Here is a 20,441-nt window from a genome sequence, read left to right as displayed (position 1 = left end):
AATAATTTTACTGACGCTTCATACCTCATCAGAGCTTTGTATTTGTTCACCAGTTATTTCTGTACACTGATTCAGATTACAAAACGTTTCCCATGTTTGCTTTATTCAAAATGTGATGTGATTTTCTACCTCTTTCTGAAAAGACATTTCAAATTTTTCCGTTATTTTCTGTTTATTTGAAAATAAGTTATTTTGTACTTCAGCCATCTAATCATTAGTGTATGAATTCTAAATTCAGTTACTCCTTCTGTGAAATTAATGTAGGAACAAATGCTAGGACTTGGAAGAGACACACTGGTTTTAATACTTTATTTCCCTGTAACTTTTGGAAGCTATGAGGTGATAATGTCTTTCAACTCTTCTGTGATGTCTGGAGATATATTGCTAGTGTGAAGGACACACAAATAACCACATTTAAAGAGCTTTTAAGCTTACTAAGTTTTATTTTATTAGAGGAAGATTCTTAATTTTATTGTAGGTTAAAAGTACAGGTTTTACTTCGTGGCTGAAGTTTTATTTTACCTATAAGCACACAACACTATTTCAATGCATTTCTTACCCTTGTTTTCCGTGAACCCTCCCTTGTGTGAGGTTGGAGGCGGTGAGGCTGCCGTGCACTGCAGGCCGAGGACAGTAGGTGGTGGTGTGGGCCATTCCCGCCTGCAGACATTTTGGAAGGATGGAACTTCAAAAAGTCACAAGAGAAAAATGCTATACTGACATACATGTGTGGTTTTGCCATGCTTTAAAAAGAATGTTACTGTTAACACTGGATATTAAATTTCCCTTTCCTCCCTCACTGCTCCAATATATGCTGTTGAGTTACTTAGATTTGTAGGATAATCTTTGATTCATCTTTATTTAAGTGAATGAAAGACTCTATAACTTGCAGAAATGTAGCCAAAACTTAGCATGAAAAGCTTTTTTACTTTTGCTGGCAGAAACGTGTCAATGCAGGGTTTAAATTAGCTTGCTTTTATAGGCTTATGGAAGACATTAACGTGGGAAAGGAGGCAGATTTGGGAACAATATTATTAATTTGCATTAACTTTTGACTGCTTGTCAATCAGTGATTTTCTTAACTTGAAAATGAATTTAGAGGAACAATCACAAAATACATTATTTGATTTACAAGAGTAAGCAATTAATGGAAAGCCAGACCCAAACTACCTGCTGGGGTTGTGCTTGAGACAGTCACCTGAGCAGCAGAAGGCCTTCCAGGCTTGAATCTAGAAGTGAGTAGATTGAATGATTAACTCACTATTGACAGTTTTATTGATCGTTTCTTTGAGGTTCAGAAGAAAAGAGGGAGGTTACCCTCTGAAAATACATGCTTACAAGATAATTGAAGTTTTTTCAGTGTTTAATATTTCACCTAAGGAATTTAGCAAAGATTATTATTCACTGATTCCAACTACTTTTATGATATGTATTACTTTGGGAAGGAATTCAGACCTTGGTACTTTTAAGTCTATCTATATAGACTGGTAAATATTTTTTACATAAGTGGGTCTAGTTTTGTGTGCAGGTCAGGGTATATGCTGATTAATAAAATGAAGATTTTGTAAGTTAGGTTTTCAAAAGTATGCAAGTTGGTTCTGTAGTGCTACAAAATATGTGACTTTAGACAATATTTCACATATAAACTTTGCTTTTAAAACTTTGTAAGTTTTCTGTATTTACCCAGGGCCTGTGATAGCAAAGCTCCCCTACATTCCAAAGTTATTGGAACATCCGTGACTGCAGTGCTTATGTATTAGGTAGACTAAAACAGAAGAAAAAAAACAAAAAAACCCAAAACCCCAACAACAAAACCCTTAGAGCTATTCTACCCTAATTTAGTGAAGTGTTCCAAGTAATTTACTTTGACGGTAATAGCAGCTGACTTGGGCAGTTGTCCCCTCACTGCATATTTGCTTGAGCTTCTTATTAAAGACATTTTTGAAGGTGAATATTGAAGTTGATTAGGGAAAACTCTTGTCTTCTCTCTGGGTTCTTTTGTCTTTTAATCTGTATCTGTTCCCATATCCTGTAAAATGTTCATTGTGTTGAATGTGTGCCAACATGGGTGCAGGGGTTTAAGGGGTGACTGCATAAGCCCTTACAAGCACTGCTACTGTTAAATAACTAATCTCAGCCTCAAAAAAGGCTTTTCTGGTATTTATTTTATACACACTGCATATAGCAACTTGCATTGCTGTAAGAGTGCATAGTCTGATGTGTTCAAACTACTGAAAACAAAAGAGAAAATAACTACAGAAAAAAGCTTAGGGTACTATTTTCAAAATGCAAAGAAAAATTGTAGATAGATTCCTATTCCCTGCCTCCCCCTAGCTTATTAACACAGTTCCTATGGAGTACTCTGGAGGGACATCTAGAAAGCTATTTCATTCTGATATAAATCAATAGCAATTTTAATCCCACATGCTAAATATTACTTAATTTTAAGATTTCATGCTTGCTTTTTTTTTTTTTTAGCAATGCCTAAAATTAGAAGTCCTGGAGTGATCAATCCTGCATTTTTTTTAGACATAAGTCCACATGTCATTCTATTGTCGAGTTGCTTCTATTCCCACAGCTGAGATGGTTACAAATGTGGTGAACGTCTTGTTTAATCGAACCAATGTTTTGGCATGGCTTGTCTTTTTATTTTAGTCTTTTGCTGCACTTTGCTGTGGGTCTGACTGTGATTTTTTTTACTTTTTTCAGTGCTGCTTTAATGTTTATGCACATGTATTTGTAAGAGGATTGTTTGTTATTTTGCAGGCCCACCTTCAACCCTCCCTCTAAGCACTCAAACCTCTAGTGGCAGCTCCACTCTTTCCAAGAAGAGACCACCTCCCCCACCCCCAGGACACAAAAGAACCCTCTCAGACCCACCAAGCCCACTACCTCATGGACCCCAGAATAAGGGCCCAATTCCTTGGGGTGAGTTTTGAAATGCAAAACAAAAGGGCAAGGGAAAATCTTTATGATGGATGATTTATGATCTTTGGTTTCTCTTTTACCTGGTGCTTGCTTTCCAATGATTGCAGCTCAATGTAACGTCAGCTCAGATAAATCAACAGTTCTATCTTCTGTCACTCTGGCTTCCAGGCTTCTGTATCTGAGTCTCTCTTGAGAAAAATGAAAATATTCCATGCTCCCCTGGGGCCCAGTTCAATCTCCTCTGCTGCTTCCCTCTCTATACCCTAGCTGCCCAGGCTGCCCTCACCCTTGGCCCCCTCATCTGCTGCATCTGCTCCACATCTGCTTCCTCACCTCTGCTCCTGTTCTGACCAGCTCATTAATCTAGATAGATCTTGATTTAAGGCAGATTGACCTCGGTGAATCTGTGGTTCTCCTGATTGCCAGAAGAGCTTGTTTCTTGGGGCTCTATGCCAAATCTCTCCTGTAAAGTGTTTGCACCTAGCTGGTGAGGATGTGTTGTCTTAATATGTCCTTGGGTTTTGTGATGTTGTCTGTACATACACAAAGACTAATAGGTTTGCATCCTTCCACCTGCAAAAGTGATACAGAAACATCTTGGGGTTTTTTTTTGTTCTACCAGTAGCTATAAATCTCAGGCCCATGTACTTTTCTATAATTTTAGTCTTGGTGGCAGGATTTCCATAAATCTGTAAACTTCTGAGATGCAATCCAATGCTCTTGTCAGTGGGTCATTCATACGCTACTTTGGGGAGTATTCTCTCTTTGTTCTAGTATAAACACAAACTTACTAGCCTAAAAAAATACAAGCCTAAAAGCATCCTCTTTTTTCCTTTTCTTTTCCAGAAAATTGAGTTAAACGTGGTAAATCATAAAGTACTCCTGTAGATTATGTGATTTCATCTAGGATTTAATATGAAGATAAGTGCAGAATCTAATGAAAAGCAAAATCTTTCTCTAAAGGAATACAAGTAATTGCAATCGCAATCTTTTCAGTTCTCTAGTTTTCAGATGCCTGGGATATAGAAAAAAATGTTTCCAATGTTTTGGAGTATTAAGAGCCGTGTACTATTTCAGAGGTAGTACAGATATTTTGTAGAGCTTGGACTTCAAAAATTTTGAAAAGCCAAAATATTTAAGTCCAAAATAGCACGTAAAATACCAGATACTAGAGTGCTGTATGACACAGTTAGAATGAAAGTGTGGTAGGATAGATGCTGCACTAGTGCCTGCTTTTCTTTAAATAAACAATAGACAACAGAAGAAGGAAAATATGGTAAAGGTGTGGGTGTGAAATAGAAGATGGAAGAACCTTAGAGCAGAAGAATACCTTTCCAAAGTAGGGCCAAAGAAGATTGCTTTTTCTGTCTCTCCTCCTGCTCCACAATGCTGACTGAGCTTCAGTGGATGGAAAAAGGGCCTCTTCTCCCCTTTTTGTTTTTCAGCTGATATCTACACAAAAACTCGTTTCCATTTGGATTTTAAGCAAGTGTTGTGTTTATAGAGGAGGGAGTTTCTTGTATCTGCCTTCATGGTTTTTGTTTAAGAATAATGTCAGATGTTCATTGCTTTCCCTTTCAGAAGCCTATTTTCTGTGTTGTTATATTTCTTATTATGTTGAATTTGTTTTCTAATCTGTGCATTAATTGAAGTTTCAAGCAGAGCAATTCTTAACTTGCTTCTAAGCAAATTAAGTTACTATTCAAAGATGTTCTAAAAATGTCCTTTAGATTATTTTAGATTTCCATAGCAACCATGAGATATTTTTTCCTTGCTTCAGCCATAGGATCTCCATATGAAGGGTTTGCTGTTTCTTGCCTTTCTCTTTTTTCTTCTTTTAAAAAAACCCCAAAACTTATTTAAACATATTTTTAGGAAGGCTCAGCATGAGCCTTTTCACTGTTTCATTTAGACCTCAATGCACTAGGCACATATGTCATTCTTTTGCATGGGAAGTATTTTGTGTTCTTGGAACTTTAAATATCACTTTATGTCTATTTCAGTGACAAAATTAATCAGTGGTCGTTGAAGTTTCTCATAAGATTGTTTAGATGAGCTGTAATAGAAGAGGAAAGGTTAAATGATCAAGGCACTAAAAGTGTTTAGTGTAATTGTACCTTGGGAATGGTGATGGTTAATGAAAAAGAAATCTTCTGCTGAAAGCGTTCAGAAGTGCTTGGGTTTGGACTTTGCTGCCGTATGACAAAATTGAATATACCCAGGGTCTTTTTGTTACCAACACTTAAGGTCCAGGTGATGTTAACATACTGACTTCATCATTAAATCAGTAAAGGCTGTTCTTTATGTAGGATAAGATACCAGCCTTTAGAAACTGTATGTTTTGTGAATAAAGTAAAATTCTTGGTGTTTTTACAAAGATATGCCTCCTGCTACTAAATGTAAACATCTGCAATAAATTTATTTCATACTGGCCTGCAGTATCTGTTTTTATTCAGAGAAAATTGAAACACTGTATTCAAAGCAAATGCCCTACAGCAGTAATGCAGCAATGTCGTTCAGTCTTTCCTTGCCTACAGATGAGAGCTACCAGTAAGTTGTTTTAAAATGTGTTATATGAAAGGTCAAGATGGGATTATGATGGTCCCTGCCACTTTCAGTTACAAAATTATTAACAAAGAGTGATCTTTAAAGTCTTTAGACATGCTGTGTAGAGGATACTTGGTAGAATGTTCACTTAACCTGAAGTTTCACCCTCTACTGATTGTATTTCAGTTGCCCTAATGATCTTTTTGGGGTTTTGTTTTAATTGTGATTTTTTTTTTCCCTCAGGTAATGATTTGGGCCCACCTTCAACTAAGACTGCAAACAAGTTTGAGGGGATGTCTCAGCAGTCAAGGTAAAATCTCTGTATATGAAGGCAAAGACGAAAATGTATCTAAACTAATTTGTAAAATAGAAAGACAAAAAAAAGTCTTTCATATGAAGTAAAATCCTAGCTACGTTCATTAGTTTCTGCGTGCCTTACTACCATACAAATACTTCGGCTTCATTGAGCCTCCTACGCTTTGTTCATAGCTGTTCATGCACAATGCATCCTTTGAGCAGGATGGACAGTACAACTTGTACCAGAATCCATCCACCGCTCCTACAGAAGTGCTCTCTGAGCTGGAGAACATTGCCTCAGACTGCAGTCCAGCAGGACAGAAGTTTTCTTTCATGTCTTCTGGCACTTCATTTTATCTGCTTCAGTGTGAAGTCTCATGCCTGTAGCTGCAGAGTGTCACTGAGTCTGGGCTAGCATCAAAGATAGCTCTATAGCAGAGAGAATTCATTTCAGTCTTCCAGCTTAACTGTTTTCCAGTCTGTCAAGCTTACGTTCTGACACACAGTCTCTAATAACACAAACTGCTTGTAGCTCGTAATTCATCAGGTCACTACATTGCAAGTGTCTTTTTCAATAGGTGAAATGGTAAGGACAGCCATGCATTCCTGTCAGTGTTTGTTACTCCTTTATCTGTGTTGCAATTCCAAGGTCCTGAGGTTCAAAGCATGGCAATTTCAATAAACTTGTGCCTCAGGCAACACGACAAAGACCTTGCGTGACCACAGGCGTGTGCAGTGAGGCCCTGACTGGAGATGAATGTCTAACATCAAACAAATCACAGTACGGATGTGTAGGTAGAGTTCCTGGACAGTCCTCAGTCTGTGCAGTGGATGTGTTGTTGGTAGCACAGCTCACTTGCCATATTCGCTGAATGCATCCAGGCGGCACTGGCTAGTCAGGCAAAAAGTAATGTTCTACCTCACACAGAGCTGGTCCTGTGCTTGACACTTGTCAGACAAGGGGATAGGTGTGGTAATTGTACTTGATGGCATTAGGTAAAGGCCAAGAAATTATTTATTCAGTCAAGACTAGGCATGGCTATTCTTTAGTCTGTGTTGTGTTCTATTTGGGCTATTTAAAACCTAGGAAATTAAGATCAAAGTGTTGAATCATACTTATGTTGAAACATTACCTTCAGAGGCAAATAACACCAGAGTCAAGGCTCTTGATACAGAGACTCGCTGCTCTGTTGAGCATAGTCTGGCAACCTCCTCATTCATTTTTCTTTCCTTATGCTTTGGAGTAATTGTTTTGAGACGTTATTGACTTCTGGTTAATTACCTATTTTTTTACTTCTATGCTTTTTATGTGCTTTTCTAGAGGAATGACCCAAGTGTGGGAGTTTTTTCAGAAATATGTTGGGTTTCTTGGTTCAAACTGGTAATATATTTTGCCCTCACTTCCCTGGTATGAAGTCTGAAAAAACCCAAGTTTACAACAGAAAGCGTAGATGGAAGGTGGCAACTATTTCAGATTTCTATGCTGTAATTTAATTACTTGTGACTGTCCTGCTTGTATTGTTGTGCTTACCACTATGAGTAGCTAACACAGCTGTAACACAGGTTGACAGAGTAAAGCACATTGTTTTCCCACAATCATCAGTATTTTCTTGGAATAGCAGAGACTTTGTCTCCTAATGCAGCTGCAGTTTGTGTGTAACACAATATCATACTCCAGCAGTAGGCTACAAGGCATAGGCTCAGTCCTGGAAAACTTCACTGACATAAAGCAGAGATTATGTTTTAAATGCTTCAGTATGATTGTTTTAAAGACCAAATTTTCCTTAAAGTTCAGAATCTGCCCACTGAGATGGTCTTTCAGCTGTGCCAGTTTTCAGAGTACATTTTTGCACGTATCATCGCTCGTTGAATAAATCTGCCCTGTGGCATGAAAACTGTATGGGCTTTGTGTGCCTCTGAAAAAAGGCAGTTCATTCTTAACAGTGCTTTGAATTTTGAGATTGATCCACAGACAAGATGGTTATACAAAAGATGCAGAATAAATGTTGACTTGTTGGAGTTTGTTTTTATTAAGGATTTATAGAGGGGGAAATTGAGAAAGAAAGTTTATTTTATAACAGTTGTAAGCACCAAATAATTCACATCTGTTGATTTAGCACTGGGACTGCAAAGACTGCACTTGGCCCTAGAGTTCTTCCCAAACTACCTCAGAAAGGTAAGAGTTCCCTTTGTGTGGATATTGTTATAATGGTATCTTTCAAATGTGTGTGTGAAAGTTGGTATTTGTTTTAAATACATGCATCTTGTCAGCAAAAGTTTTATTCTGAAAATGCCACAAACCATGAAACAGGAAGGATTTTGGAAGGTCAGGAAGGCTTTTATTAAGCTAAAAAATATAGTTAAGGAGTATAGAACATAAGGAAGAAATTTTACAAATAGTCACAAACTAATTGAAGATAGGAGAGACCTCAGGAAGTCAGCTGGTCCAATCCACCACTCTGAGCAGGGCTGACTTCTTCACATGACAACAGATTGCTCAAGGCCATCTCCAGTCACAATTTGAGTATCTCTACAGATAACCTCTCCTGGCTCACACTTATTTGACTGCTCTTGTTGATAAACTCTTTTTTCTTCTTAATATCCTTGAAGCAAGTTGTGTCCATCACCATGTTTTGGCATTCAGGTTGGCTGTCTTTATAAAATACTTTGAAAATAATCAGGTGCTGTTACATACTTGTTTATATATTTGTGACACACTTGCTGACACTGTCATCCTAGTGAATGTCTTATGGCCCTTTCCTTTTAGATGTTTTCTCTAATCTCTCTTAAACTCATAGAGCAAGTTTTATTTTGATGTTGATGTTCTTGCAGCAATATATTAGGAAGTTGAAAGTACCTGCCTCATATCTATGTTTGATACAGAATCCACTAAAAGTATCATAGAATCATAGAATGGTAGGGGTTGGAAGGGACCTTTAGAGATCATCTAGTCCAACCCCTCTGCAGAAGCAGGGTCACCTAGATCAGGTCACACAGGAACATGTCCAGGCAGATCTTGAAGACCTTCAAGGAAGGAGCCTCCACAACCCCTCTGGGCAGCCTGTGCCAGGGCTCCCTCACCTCAACAGTGAAATAGTTTTTCCTTATGTTTAAGTGGAACTTTTTGTGTTCCAACTTCATCCCATTACCCCTTGTCCTGTTGCTAGCTACTATAGAGAAAAGGGATGTCCCAACCTCCTGACATCCACCATTTAGATATTTATAAATGTTAATAAGATCTCCCCTCAGTCTCCTCCAGACTAAACAGCCCCAGTTCCCGCAGCCTTTCCTCATATGAAAGATGTTCCAGTCCCCTGATCATCTTGGTGGCCCTGTGCTGTACTCTCTCCAGCACTTCCCTGTCCCTCTTGAGCTGAGGAGCCCAGAACTGGACACAGGACTCCAGATGAGGCTTCACCAGGGCAGAGTAGAGAGGGAGAAGAACGTCCCTTGGCCTGCTGACCACACTCTTCTTGGTGCATCCCAGGATGCCATTGGCCTTCTTGGCCACGAGGGCACATTGCTGGCTCATATTTAGCTTATTTATCGATCAGGACTCCCAGATCTCTCTCTGCAGAGCTGCTCTCCAGATCACAACAGAGTTTGAGGATCAAGAAATGTTTCCTGTCCAAACTTCTGAGGCTAGATGACTGAAATTGAGAGTTCAAATGGTTTTAACAGAAAATAGAAATGTGAAATTTCAGCTTTACTATATTATCACAGCATGGTATCATCTTGTGAAAGTGACACCAACAATGCCTTAGGATACCACTGCAAAGGAAGTCAGCACTTCCTTGATTTAAAATTACACAGGTGAAAATTTAAGATGGGCTCAATTAAAGCACTTTGAAAAGGGCTGCTGTCAGTTTTTTCAAATCATGTGCTTAAGCCTCAAACCCTTGTGGATGACCAGTGCTTGAACATTTGCTGCTAGTTAAGTCTAGGCAGCAAAAACATATATGGGTATCAACACAGACATGTTTTAAAAACAAGGTACCTGATAGTAACTATACAATTTCTTTCATGGAAATAATTGAAAGCTTTTGTTTTTTTAGTATAAATGGCTATAAATATAGCATGGATATTATTGATATCCAAGGCAAATGTTGTTGCTTTCACAGTAAAATACCAGGTCACCTCTTTGTCTGGTAGAATACCATAGTAAACCAATGCAGAATACAATAAGAAATCATTCCTTCTAGTCAAAATGTGTTGCTTTCATCATGGGTTGTAACTTTGTTTCTCTCCTGTACCCCTTCATTTGTTTTAATACAGGGCTGTTTGGTTTAGGGGTTTGTGGCTTCTTTGTTGTGTTCTTATGGTTTTCTTTTCAAGGTAGATTTCAGTCAAGTTGTCTTAGGGAACTTAGCAGTAGAATCAATACATGATACTGAAGAAAAACAATTTGCAAAGTTGTTTTCAATTTCCTTCCATAAAATCTGCAAAATACACATTTGAAAACTTCTCATCTTCATAAAATTTAAGTATTTATCATAATTACTTTTTATTACTTTTAGTTTGAGTGTCTATAATAGAATTTATTCTATATACCATATAGACATACATGCTCACTCACTCCAAGATTTTACAGGTACTAATCTTGATACTTGGGGGTTTTTAGATGGAGTTCAACTGTACATACATATATATGTATATATATATGTACATGAATAATTATAATGAAAGAGAGTTTTCATTGCAGTCTCTGGGTTAGTAAGGTTAGTAAAGCGCTTTGCAAAATACATCTTTTCATATATTTAAGACCTTTTGGTTTAGGTCCAAAAAGGATCACTTTGCTTCATTTAAAGTGGTCAATACATAAATTGACACCTAGTAGCTGCCGGATTAAGCACTCCTTGCCTCCAGGATGAGCAATGAAGTGAAACCTCAGAGGAAGAGGGTTATGTGAAGTTGTATTACTTGGCATTCTTCACAGACCAGGAGCATGTACAAGCAGTTACTGAGGCTCAGTGAACGTGTTGTTATTTATATACAGTCACAGTTTTGATGTGTGCCTAGGATCTTCAATATAAAAATGAGATTGTGGGAAATCATTGCTATGCTCTTTTGTTTCAGTGGCACTAAGGAAAATAGAAACCAGTCATCATCTTTCAATAGATAAATCCCATCAGCACACGGAAATGTTTCAGAAGCCCTCACTGTCCATTGATATACCACAGAAACCACAGCCTGGAGACTTACCCCCAAAGCCCCTGCCTCTGGAATTAACTCAGAAACCTCAAGTGGGAGATTTACCCCCAAAGCCTGGAGAATTACCCCCAAAGCCTCAGCTGGGAGACTTGCCACCAAAACCACAACTTGGAGACTTACCTCCAAAGCCGCAAATGAAGGACCTTCCTCCAAAACCTCAGCTAGGAGAGCTGTTGGCTAAAACTCAAGGTGGAGAAGCATCACTGAAGCCTCAGCCCTCAGAGGCAAATCAAAAATCACACTCTGTAGATCTTTCTCCAAACGTACAATCTAGAGACACCGTCCAAAGGCAACCATCTGAAGAGTCTAATGACATAACACATACCCTGCCAGAAACCCCTGTGCCACTTCCCAGGAAAATAAATATGGTAGGTATTATTCCAGATAGTTGAGAGTATCCGTGGAAGGCTTTGAAGTTACTGTGAGACTATCAGTGCAAAAAAACACCTACCCCACCCTTTAGCCATGCACACAAAGCAACATAACGTTTCGGGCTAGGATAGGGAATGAACTGCTCTTTCTGTAGTTCCCAAAAGCTTCAGCAAATACTGGGGCTTTAAAGGCACCTTGCATGCTGAAACAAATACTAGTAAAATAAAAGGATAGCCTTGGAAGCATGACAGTGTATTTAGATTTATTAGGGAACTTGGGCATTTTTATCTGTGCCAGTCATAATTCTGAATTAATTGATGGTTTTCTTTGCTGTTATCACATGCCTTAGGTTACTGGAATATTTATAGATTTGATTGTGGTAAGCTTCAAGAAGCTAGTTGGCGTCTGTTGTCAGTAGATAAAAAATTTGAAGTCAACTGTGACAAACTAGTAAACGTTCCTGTCGTGACTATTTAATGTCAGCGTACTTGAATGGTTAACAAAGGCTCTGATTTATTGTTGAAATAACAAAGTGGACATTGCTGGGTGGTGTGTAGTAGCAGAGCTGGAACTATAACTCAGTTCCAGGTCTCCTTGTTCAAGCTCCAATTCATCTTGCTGTTCATCTTGCTAACCAGTGCAGTTTCCATCCACCAGAGAATTCTTCATGCATATGTATATTGAAATAATTTTGTGAAACTCCAGTGCTCTCGTAAGATTTTCATCATTAAGAATACATCAAAAAGGAGATGGTTTTGCTTGTCAAATTGGCTATGCAAAACAGTTATGTAAAAGGAAATAAGACTTCCATTCTTGTAGTGAAAGCAGAAGGTGAATTTCTGCCTTGTGCTTGTCTGAGGAAGAACAGTTCTACTCTGGAGCTGTCACTCTGGCTCCTGTCATGGACAGGTCTGTAAACTCCTACTTGAAATGAGAACAGCGTTGTTGCTTGGGCTTCTTGAATGTTCTGGAGATTAAATAAAATAGTACAGGGATCTGGCCCAAAGATGTCTGCAACTACAATTGTTTACTGAAGTACTTTTCAATATAAGCAGGTAAATGATGCTGTACATCCTCAGCTATTTGTCACTTATTAAAGGAGGAAGAAAAGCAAATAGGAGATTAGACAGAGCACTGGAACAGGCTGCCCAGATTTGTTGTTGAGTCTCCTTTTCTGGATACATTCAAAACCCACCTGGACGAGTTCCTGTGTGACCTACTCTAGGTGGTCCTGCTCTGGCAGGGAGGTTGGACTGGATGATCTTTTGAGATCTCTTCCAGCCCTTAAGATTCTGTGATTCTGTGATATCAATGCATGCACACATGCATCTCTTCTTGCTCGCTGCAGTCTTTCTTGCTTGAATAATAACGTGCAAGTATTCCTCTTAAGTCCATCTCACTTCCGTTTGCATCCTCTGGCAATATCTTCTCTGCACAAACTGGTGAAATGCTCCACCACAGTGCCACAGTCAGACCCATGACAGCAGCCACTAGTACTTGTGGAGACTTTGCCGTGGGGTTTGACTATTTAGCCTCCAGATAGATGAGTGCAGGGATTTTTTTAATTGGAAGATTTAGAAAATCAAATGTCAGAATTGTTAGGTTAAAAATAGCAATGATGTTAATGTATAAAGACTTGAAAGGATATTTTTTGAGAAGTGAAACTTGCTCTGAGTGCTTCTAATATGATACTGAATACCTGAGTGTTCTTTTGTATGTGTGTTTTCTGTAAAGAAGATAATACTTATTTTTAAACAACAAAATAAAGAGCATGGAGGGATGATTGACTACAGCAGCTTATTATTATTCAATCTTAGGCATAAAAGTCTCATCTTAATAAGTACTAGTATTGGATACAAGGAGTTGAGGGCGCAGGTACAGTGGTATTTGTTTTGTAGTTATCAATTACATGTCCTGGAATTATTTCTATTACTTTGCACACCACTGCCCCAAAGTGTCTTCTGGAAAATACATACTCAGAGCTACCTTTTTTAAAACTTCCCAAGGTTAAATTCTAGAAACCTCCTTTTTATCACTCTCCTAAGGTATGGAATATTAAAATGTCATCTGTGGTACTCATCTGAAGGAACCAGGAGCAATTGCTATCATTTTTCATGTGTTCTTACAACCTGAGTTGCATCTAGTTCTCTAAGTTTAGAGAAATTTAACTTTCTTTAGTCTCTTTATTGAAAGAGACAATTTTTGCCTGGCAGAAATAGCTGCTTCTCTTCCTCACTAGGGGATTGATTGGAAGTGTTCTTAGTTTGTAAAGGTTCTCTGGAGTTGAAAGCTGGGACTGGCCCCAAATACACATTAATATTGAATTCCAGTCCCCAGTGATAGCTGAGATTTTGATTCAAATTAATTTGTTTAAAAAAAGAGAGAAAGTGTTCTTTGAAGTAACTTCTTGCTGCAGCAAACCCTTGCTTGTAAAAAAAAACCCCTTTGATCTCATAGGGATGTCAGGTATTTCTGCTCATTTGTCTTGAGTATGAGTTTTTTTTAGTCTAATGTTGTGTTAACTGCTTTGTCCCTTAGAGCCCTCCATAATTGTTATTTTTCTGTACCTCAAATTTAGTACAAGTGTTCCTTGCTGTGTATCTATTCTGCTGTTAATCTGCAGGGAAGTTGTTTTTGGTAAAAGATGGAGGTATTTCAAGTGGGTAGGTAATAGCAAAGAGAAGGCTCACTAGGAAATTTCCTCTATGAAGTTACTTTTGGCTCAACCTGCTGACTTTTCCTGTGTAGCCCTTCTGCTTCTCATGTCCTTGTGCTCTTCTTGTTCTTTTGCATTCTTACTGTCTACTTCAGTTCAAAGAAAGAACTGTAGTTTTTGAAGAAGTGTGGGTGTGAAAATACAAGAATATAAAGTAGCAGGAGTGTTTTACTGTGAATATTGCTTCCTTACTCTATTTGGAAATAATTTAAAGCATTTTTCCTGCCGTGAGAAACATATGTTCAGGGAGGAGTCCACGGCTCAGGCTTTTTCATATGAATTAGCAGTATGCAGCAAAGGATGACCTAGAAAATTCTTGGATTCAGAATGGTAGAGCTGTGAGGATATCTATTGTGAATTATCATCACAAAATAGTACTGCCTTCATAAATTAAGAATCTTTTATTAAGAAATTTCTAACGTTCTGGATGAAAAAATCACTCAAATTTCCAGACCTAAAAGGAGATGTATAATCAAAGGACACTCTGTTTTGCACTAGGTCTAAAATGAAAACTGTAAGGAACTGTGATTTCAATGCAGCCTTTTCCTCAGCCCTAACATCTTGTGTAACATTCAGAAGAGATTGAATTCCTTTTTCTGTTCATGGTTCTTTTTTTATGAAAGAGAATGCTTGTGGCTTGGAACAATGTAAAGATGTTATTTAAACTTTCTTTACTGGAGGAAACGTAGGTTACTTCAGCTGTGCACTACACATTGAGTCTCTTGGGAGTTCTGAATCCTAAGAAAAAGAAAACCTATACCTGTGTAGGTAATTGGTTTCTTCAGAGTTTTTTATGTCTTAGATTGCAGGGAAAGCAATTTGGTAGTCTTTACCTTCTTGTAAAATGAATTCTGCCTTTTAGTTATGTTTCATGTCATATATGTTTTTGCTGTTCCTCACGTCCTTCATCTAAAACTTCATTTACTTTCTAGGGGAAAAACAAAGTTAGGCGAGTGAAAACCATTTATGACTGTCAAGCAGATAATGATGATGAGCTCACATTTGTTGAAGGAGAAGTAATTATTGTAACTGGTGAAGAGGACCAAGAGTGGTGGGTATGTATCTTTTTCTATTACAGTCCCACATAACTTTTTTATGACTTTTAAAGGAAAGCTGCTTTTACCAAAGTGGGGAAGAGAGTGAAGGTGGTGTTATTTTGGTTTGTGGGTGGTGTTTCTTGTGTTACATTGTTTTTTGGGGAGTTCTTTGCCTGAACCAACATCCAGCCTCCTTCAGCTTGTATTAGAGAAGACCCCTTTTCTGTGGCAGAGTCTTTACCCAGGAGTCTGCTACAACCATCCTGACTAGGTTTGACTTTATTGCTGCCCCACAACAGCACATATTTCTATCTGTCACTCTAGGTAATGCAGACCAGCCTTTTATTAAATGAAGAGGTGGTGCTTTTCACTCCATTTGGCATGCTTACACCCACTCTTCATGACAAATGAGATCTGCAATTACCTTCACAAGAAGTGTTAAGTTACACCTGCAGGGGTTGCTAGAAGTCTGAAAAACTATTTGTAATTAATGCTGCAAGCTGATTGTTTTCCTCCTTAATGGGGAGTAGTTAATACTTTCTTCCCTTCTTCCCTTTCATGGGATCAGTTTGTATCATGCCCTCCCACAGCGTCAGATTGTGTATTGGTTTCGGTTCTTGCATCCTAACACCAGGGTTTTTCTCAACCTCACTTGAAGGCTCCAACCCTCCCTTGACACTCCTTGCCTCCAAAGCCCTGTTACATCATACATCCCCACCTCAGAATTATTACTGGGGAAAATGAGACAAATTTCATTTTGATTGGAACAAATTCTTACCGCAGTGCTGCCTATGATTTCCTAATCTCAGTCCAGCACAACCTTTGCTGTTTGGTTCTACTTACACAGTTCCCTCATCATTTAGATGCGGAAGATTTTCAACTGAAAAGGTGATATCAAAAGAGCAATGCCCAGTGAAAAGCTGCTGTATTAACCATATCATCCAGTCCCTGATTATGGTTGCATTAGTTGATGAATGTGAAGTGGCTTTTTAAGATCCCTGGGAACACGCCTGACAAGCTCCATTTTCTGAGAAGGGAAGCAAGAGCTGTTGACTCATATGCTTCAAAAATTTGGCTCAACAAGAGGAAATGGCCAGCCCTGCATATTTCCCCTTCCCATTTTGTTAGCTTGTAGAAGAGGAAGGAGGTACACTGTTACTCTGAGAATAGTGAGCAGCACTGTAGCAGGGTAAAAAGAGAGTTATGTGGCCAGTCAAGACTCTTACTGCAGTGCTATCAGTTTGACAGTTGTTTATAATGATGCATTTTAAACATGCAAAGTTCGTAGATATGGTGCCTTTTTTTCTTTAGAAGTTGCTTGACTATTTCTTTACAAATTAATATTATGCAAAACATCTAAGAAGTGGTACATGAATGACAGTTAATCAGTCAATACTGTGATCTGTTATAAACTCTAATATGCACATAAGTCATACACATTCAGTGAGAAAACAGCTGGGCCTTTACCACTTCAAGTAAGTGGAGCTTGCAGATCATCGTAAGTAACTCACACCTGTAGCAGGCATTTCCCTTAAGTGAGATGTTTAGAATTTATTCAGTTAACCAAGATGAATGGGTTAGAAAGATACAGACTAACTTGCAGGAGCAAGATATTCCAGGCAAAAGAAAAGAAGGCTTCTGTTTGGTGAGATTCTTGAAATTCAGTGGCTTGTGTAGCCGTTCTAGATTTCATATTAAATTGTAGCTGTTTTGTTCTCTTTAGGTTTAGTTGGCTTAATTTGCCTGATTTATAACATGCGTGCATGGTAAAATTTTGTTCCATTAACACAGATTCAAATGTTATCTAAGGTCTGCTTTAAACTGTCATAGAATCATAGAATGGTAGGGGTTGGAAGGGACCTTTAGAGATCATCTAGTCCAACCCCCTGTCCATGAACTTGTAAAGGCTCTGTGGGACCCACACAGCTCTGTTGCTTTTGAATGAAGTAAATGCAGTCTACAAACTCCATGTGTACACACGTATGTGTGTGTGTGTATGTGTGTATATATATGTACGTTTTTCTCCTGTGTTGCAGATCGGCCACATCGAAGGACAGCCAGAGAGGAAAGGGGTCTTTCCAGTGTCCTTTGTGCACATTCTGTCAGACTAGTAAAAAGAAACAAACAAAAAATCCTAAACTTGAGCATTGCACATTCTTCATGCAAGACGGGCTTTTTAGCAAAAGCGAACGCTGCTGCCTCCCTGTAATCCTGTGCACAATTGTATATATAGCTGCTGTTACAAATTAAGAATTCATTTAAGTTTCACCTCATGAGGTTGAATTATATGTATTGTAAATATACCGTGTTATTCTGCCTTTGCCAGTATTATGGTAGCCTTGGAACCTGGCACGCCTTATTGGGTTCGCTGAAGCCATCCTCGGCATCCTAGCACTTACATCTCTGTCTATGCTGTTAGCAGTAGGTATGAACTGCCAGCTTTCCAAACATCGGTGGGCTCCGTCAACCGTGTCACTGTACGGAGAGGACTCTTCCTAACAACTCGGGTTATTCTCAACCATACAGTTAGCAGAAAGTTAGAATCTGAGTGAATGGGTTTGGACAGTTGAAAAATCAGTCTGCAGTTTATAAGTGTTATGCAGTTTACAGCTATCAAACCCACTTCGGTATTTATTTAATATAGTGCTCAGTTAAGTGTCATTATGAAGACAAATATTCACTGACTTTACAGATAACAGTAATGTTTTATGGTGTGCATACAGCATTTCACGTTTCTATTCTGTGGACCTATGCCAAACTGTGATTGCAGTTCCCCTGTGATATTACCTCACTATAAAAAGTTACCAATTTATTTCATTCGAAAACTTATTTTAATGAAAATTAGTCATATTGTTCTTTAGTAGATATATGTGAAATTTGCTGGTTTCTTTCACAGAATTCTTAGTAACCAAGGACTTCTAGAAGATGTTAACTGTTGACATTATGCATGCATTTAGACGCTTACTCGAAACCTGCCTTTGTACAAAAGTAGTACCGTAGTCATATAGCTACATTTGAGGAAAAGAACATTTTTAACTTAATTGCTATTTGGATTAATGTGAGCTTGCAACAGTATTTGTTTATAGCTAAATTGGCTCTTTGAAAAAATGATTTTGTGGGTTGTTTTTGGTTTTATCTCCTCTGTCTTCAACCTTGCTAAAAAGTTACGTAAAATAAAATGAAGTGGTTATATAAGGATAAATTTAAATTCCTTTTAGTTGCTCTAAAAAAGTGGAAGCTAAGATGCCCTCTCATGCATTTGACCAGGTTTGTTAATGGGTACAACTCAGATCACAAGTTATCAGGCTGGTTTCAGTAGAGTTCACTAAACTGTATCTGTAATAGTCAGAGTTCAAAGCACCAAGTAGCAGACATGCTGTTACAAAGCAAATTTCTAAGAACATCTTTGGAAGGCTGCATTTGAGCTGAGGTTTCTTGAAAGCTGGTATAAAGTTGCATTGCCAGAAAACACTTACATGTATTACTGGAAACTTTCATTTCCTATGTCACTTTCAACATCATTTTTTAACTCCTGAAACATAACGCAGTTGTGTTTTTCCCATAGTTTGTCTGTAGCAGGTTCCATGACTTTCACATGTAGTTTTGTATTACTTGCTTTAAATGTTATTTTGGCTTCAGTACCTAGTACTGCTGTTTCAAAGCAGATTGTCTTGGCTGCATGGAAAGGTTTTTCATTTCATAAAAGCACATCTCAGACTTTCTGAGGGCTTTCATTTTTAATTCAGTTTTGCAAGACTGTAGTCAGTGAATATTTAATTCTGTTTGTGGTTAATAAAGAAACAAATATCAGTCTAAACCCCACGTGGAAAAAAATGCAAAACATTTATCAATTGTTAATGGTTTTATCATTTATGACAGAAGCTTATTAAAACAAAAATTACACAAGGATTCAGCAAGCCTGCTGGCATCTAATCTTCAGTATTACCAGCTCCAGTATTTCAGACTTTATTCTGGGGTTTTTTTTATGGAAAGGAAGTCAGGTTTAGCATTTATTTAGCATTCCATTTTATCCATTACTACAATGTTTTAAGTTGCATTAAAGAACAAAAACCTATTCACTTTTGTGGTCAATTGTATTTTTAAGTGATCTTGAAATAAACTGATAAAAGCAAATCATATAAAGAAAACCTAGGCATGTAAAATTATGTAGAGTCAAATGTCTATTCTTTTCTATGCTCTTTAAAATAGTATACATATGCATTTTATAAAATGAAATGAGTTCCATCGGGAACAATAGTTCTGTTTATTCTGGCTTATTGTGGGTCATGAGAAATCTGAAAATGTATGATATTGATTGAGTTTAAGTACAGTATTATATTTGAACTCAATGAGCCACTGTCTGCAATTTTGTATATGACATAGTATTTGGAAAGTCTAAATCTCTATGGAAAATTAGCTGATAAGGGGTTGGGGGGAGGGGCAGGGGAAGGTGCCCCCAGAGGGGGAAGTATGCTCTGCAGATGATGTCTTATTTACTGTTGAACAACAGTTGCTATTTATTTTTTTATTACATAGTACATCAACGTGTACAGAAATCAGATCTGGTCATGCCACTAGTTAAAATCTTGACTTCTCATTGAATGTTAAGGTAAAACACCAGTACACATGTCTATTCACATGTATTTAATGTGACAGTTTTTGAGTACTGTATGTGTTAATTTCTACTTTTTTAATATTTAAAATTGCTTTTAAATAAATGTATTCAGTTGATCCCAGATATCTGAACAAGGCCCTTTTGTCAACTGGAATATCTTCTAGGGAGGAAGTCTGGATTCCAAACAGGTAGAACTAAAACACTCCAAATGTTTCCTATTGACTATAAAGCACCCCTTTTATAATACATCACGTATGTGTCTAACAGCTGTTAAATATGGATGCGATTGCCTTTATCTGGAAAGCTTCACTTACTAAAGGCAGCATCAAAACACTAATTTTTGTCCCCAAGTTTCAACTGCTTTACCTCTGGCTCCAGGAGGCTCCACAGAAAGCCAGCCTAGTGTGTCTTCTTTCCTACAGCTGGCCCTCACCGTGGCCCTGTGTCCCAGACACAGCCTCCCTCCATCCCTGGGCAGGACTACCAGACCCAACAGCTGCTCTCAAACCAACCCAAGCAGTGCCACCCTTTCTTGGATGCAGTGACTATTGCTCAGCATTTCAGTTCCAACCCAGATCACAGACATTATTTTTCCCCTCCCTGACTTAGAAGTTTCTCTTTTAAGACCCGTTCCTGTCAAAACTGCTCCAGAAAGAACAAGTCGCTTGAAATTACTAGAAAGCAATGAAAACATCCTTTAGCCACAGGAAAAGCTGGA

At 38.1% G+C, this 20,441-nt stretch overlaps 1 protein-coding gene across 2 annotated transcripts in view; it reads left to right on the top strand.

Moving 5' to 3' along the window:
- The window catches only part of ASAP1 (ArfGAP with SH3 domain, ankyrin repeat and PH domain 1), a 157,797-nt gene extending 137,964 nt beyond the window's left edge, over positions 1–19,833 (top strand). For both annotated transcript variants that reach the window (XM_061994994.1, XM_061994995.1), the window contains 6 exons: positions 2,767–2,928; positions 5,719–5,785; positions 7,890–7,948; positions 10,849–11,351; positions 15,004–15,126; positions 17,145–19,833. In XM_061994994.1, the coding sequence (XP_061850978.1) occupies positions 2,767–2,928; positions 5,719–5,785; positions 7,890–7,948; positions 10,849–11,351; positions 15,004–15,126; positions 17,145–17,219 (989 nt within the window). In that variant the 3' untranslated portion in view covers positions 17,220–19,833. The remainder of the gene's footprint in view (positions 1–2,766; positions 2,929–5,718; positions 5,786–7,889; positions 7,949–10,848; positions 11,352–15,003; positions 15,127–17,144) is intronic.
- The last annotated feature ends 608 nt before the right edge of the window (positions 19,834–20,441 follow it).

Source organism: Colius striatus, chromosome 4 (genome assembly GCF_028858725.1).
Source record: "Colius striatus isolate bColStr4 chromosome 4, bColStr4.1.hap1, whole genome shotgun sequence".
In the NCBI taxonomy this organism is placed as follows: domain Eukaryota; kingdom Metazoa; phylum Chordata; class Aves; order Coliiformes; family Coliidae; genus Colius; species Colius striatus.
The sequence above is the reverse complement of the archived record's forward strand: the minus strand, read 5'-3'. Positions and strand labels throughout refer to the sequence as shown.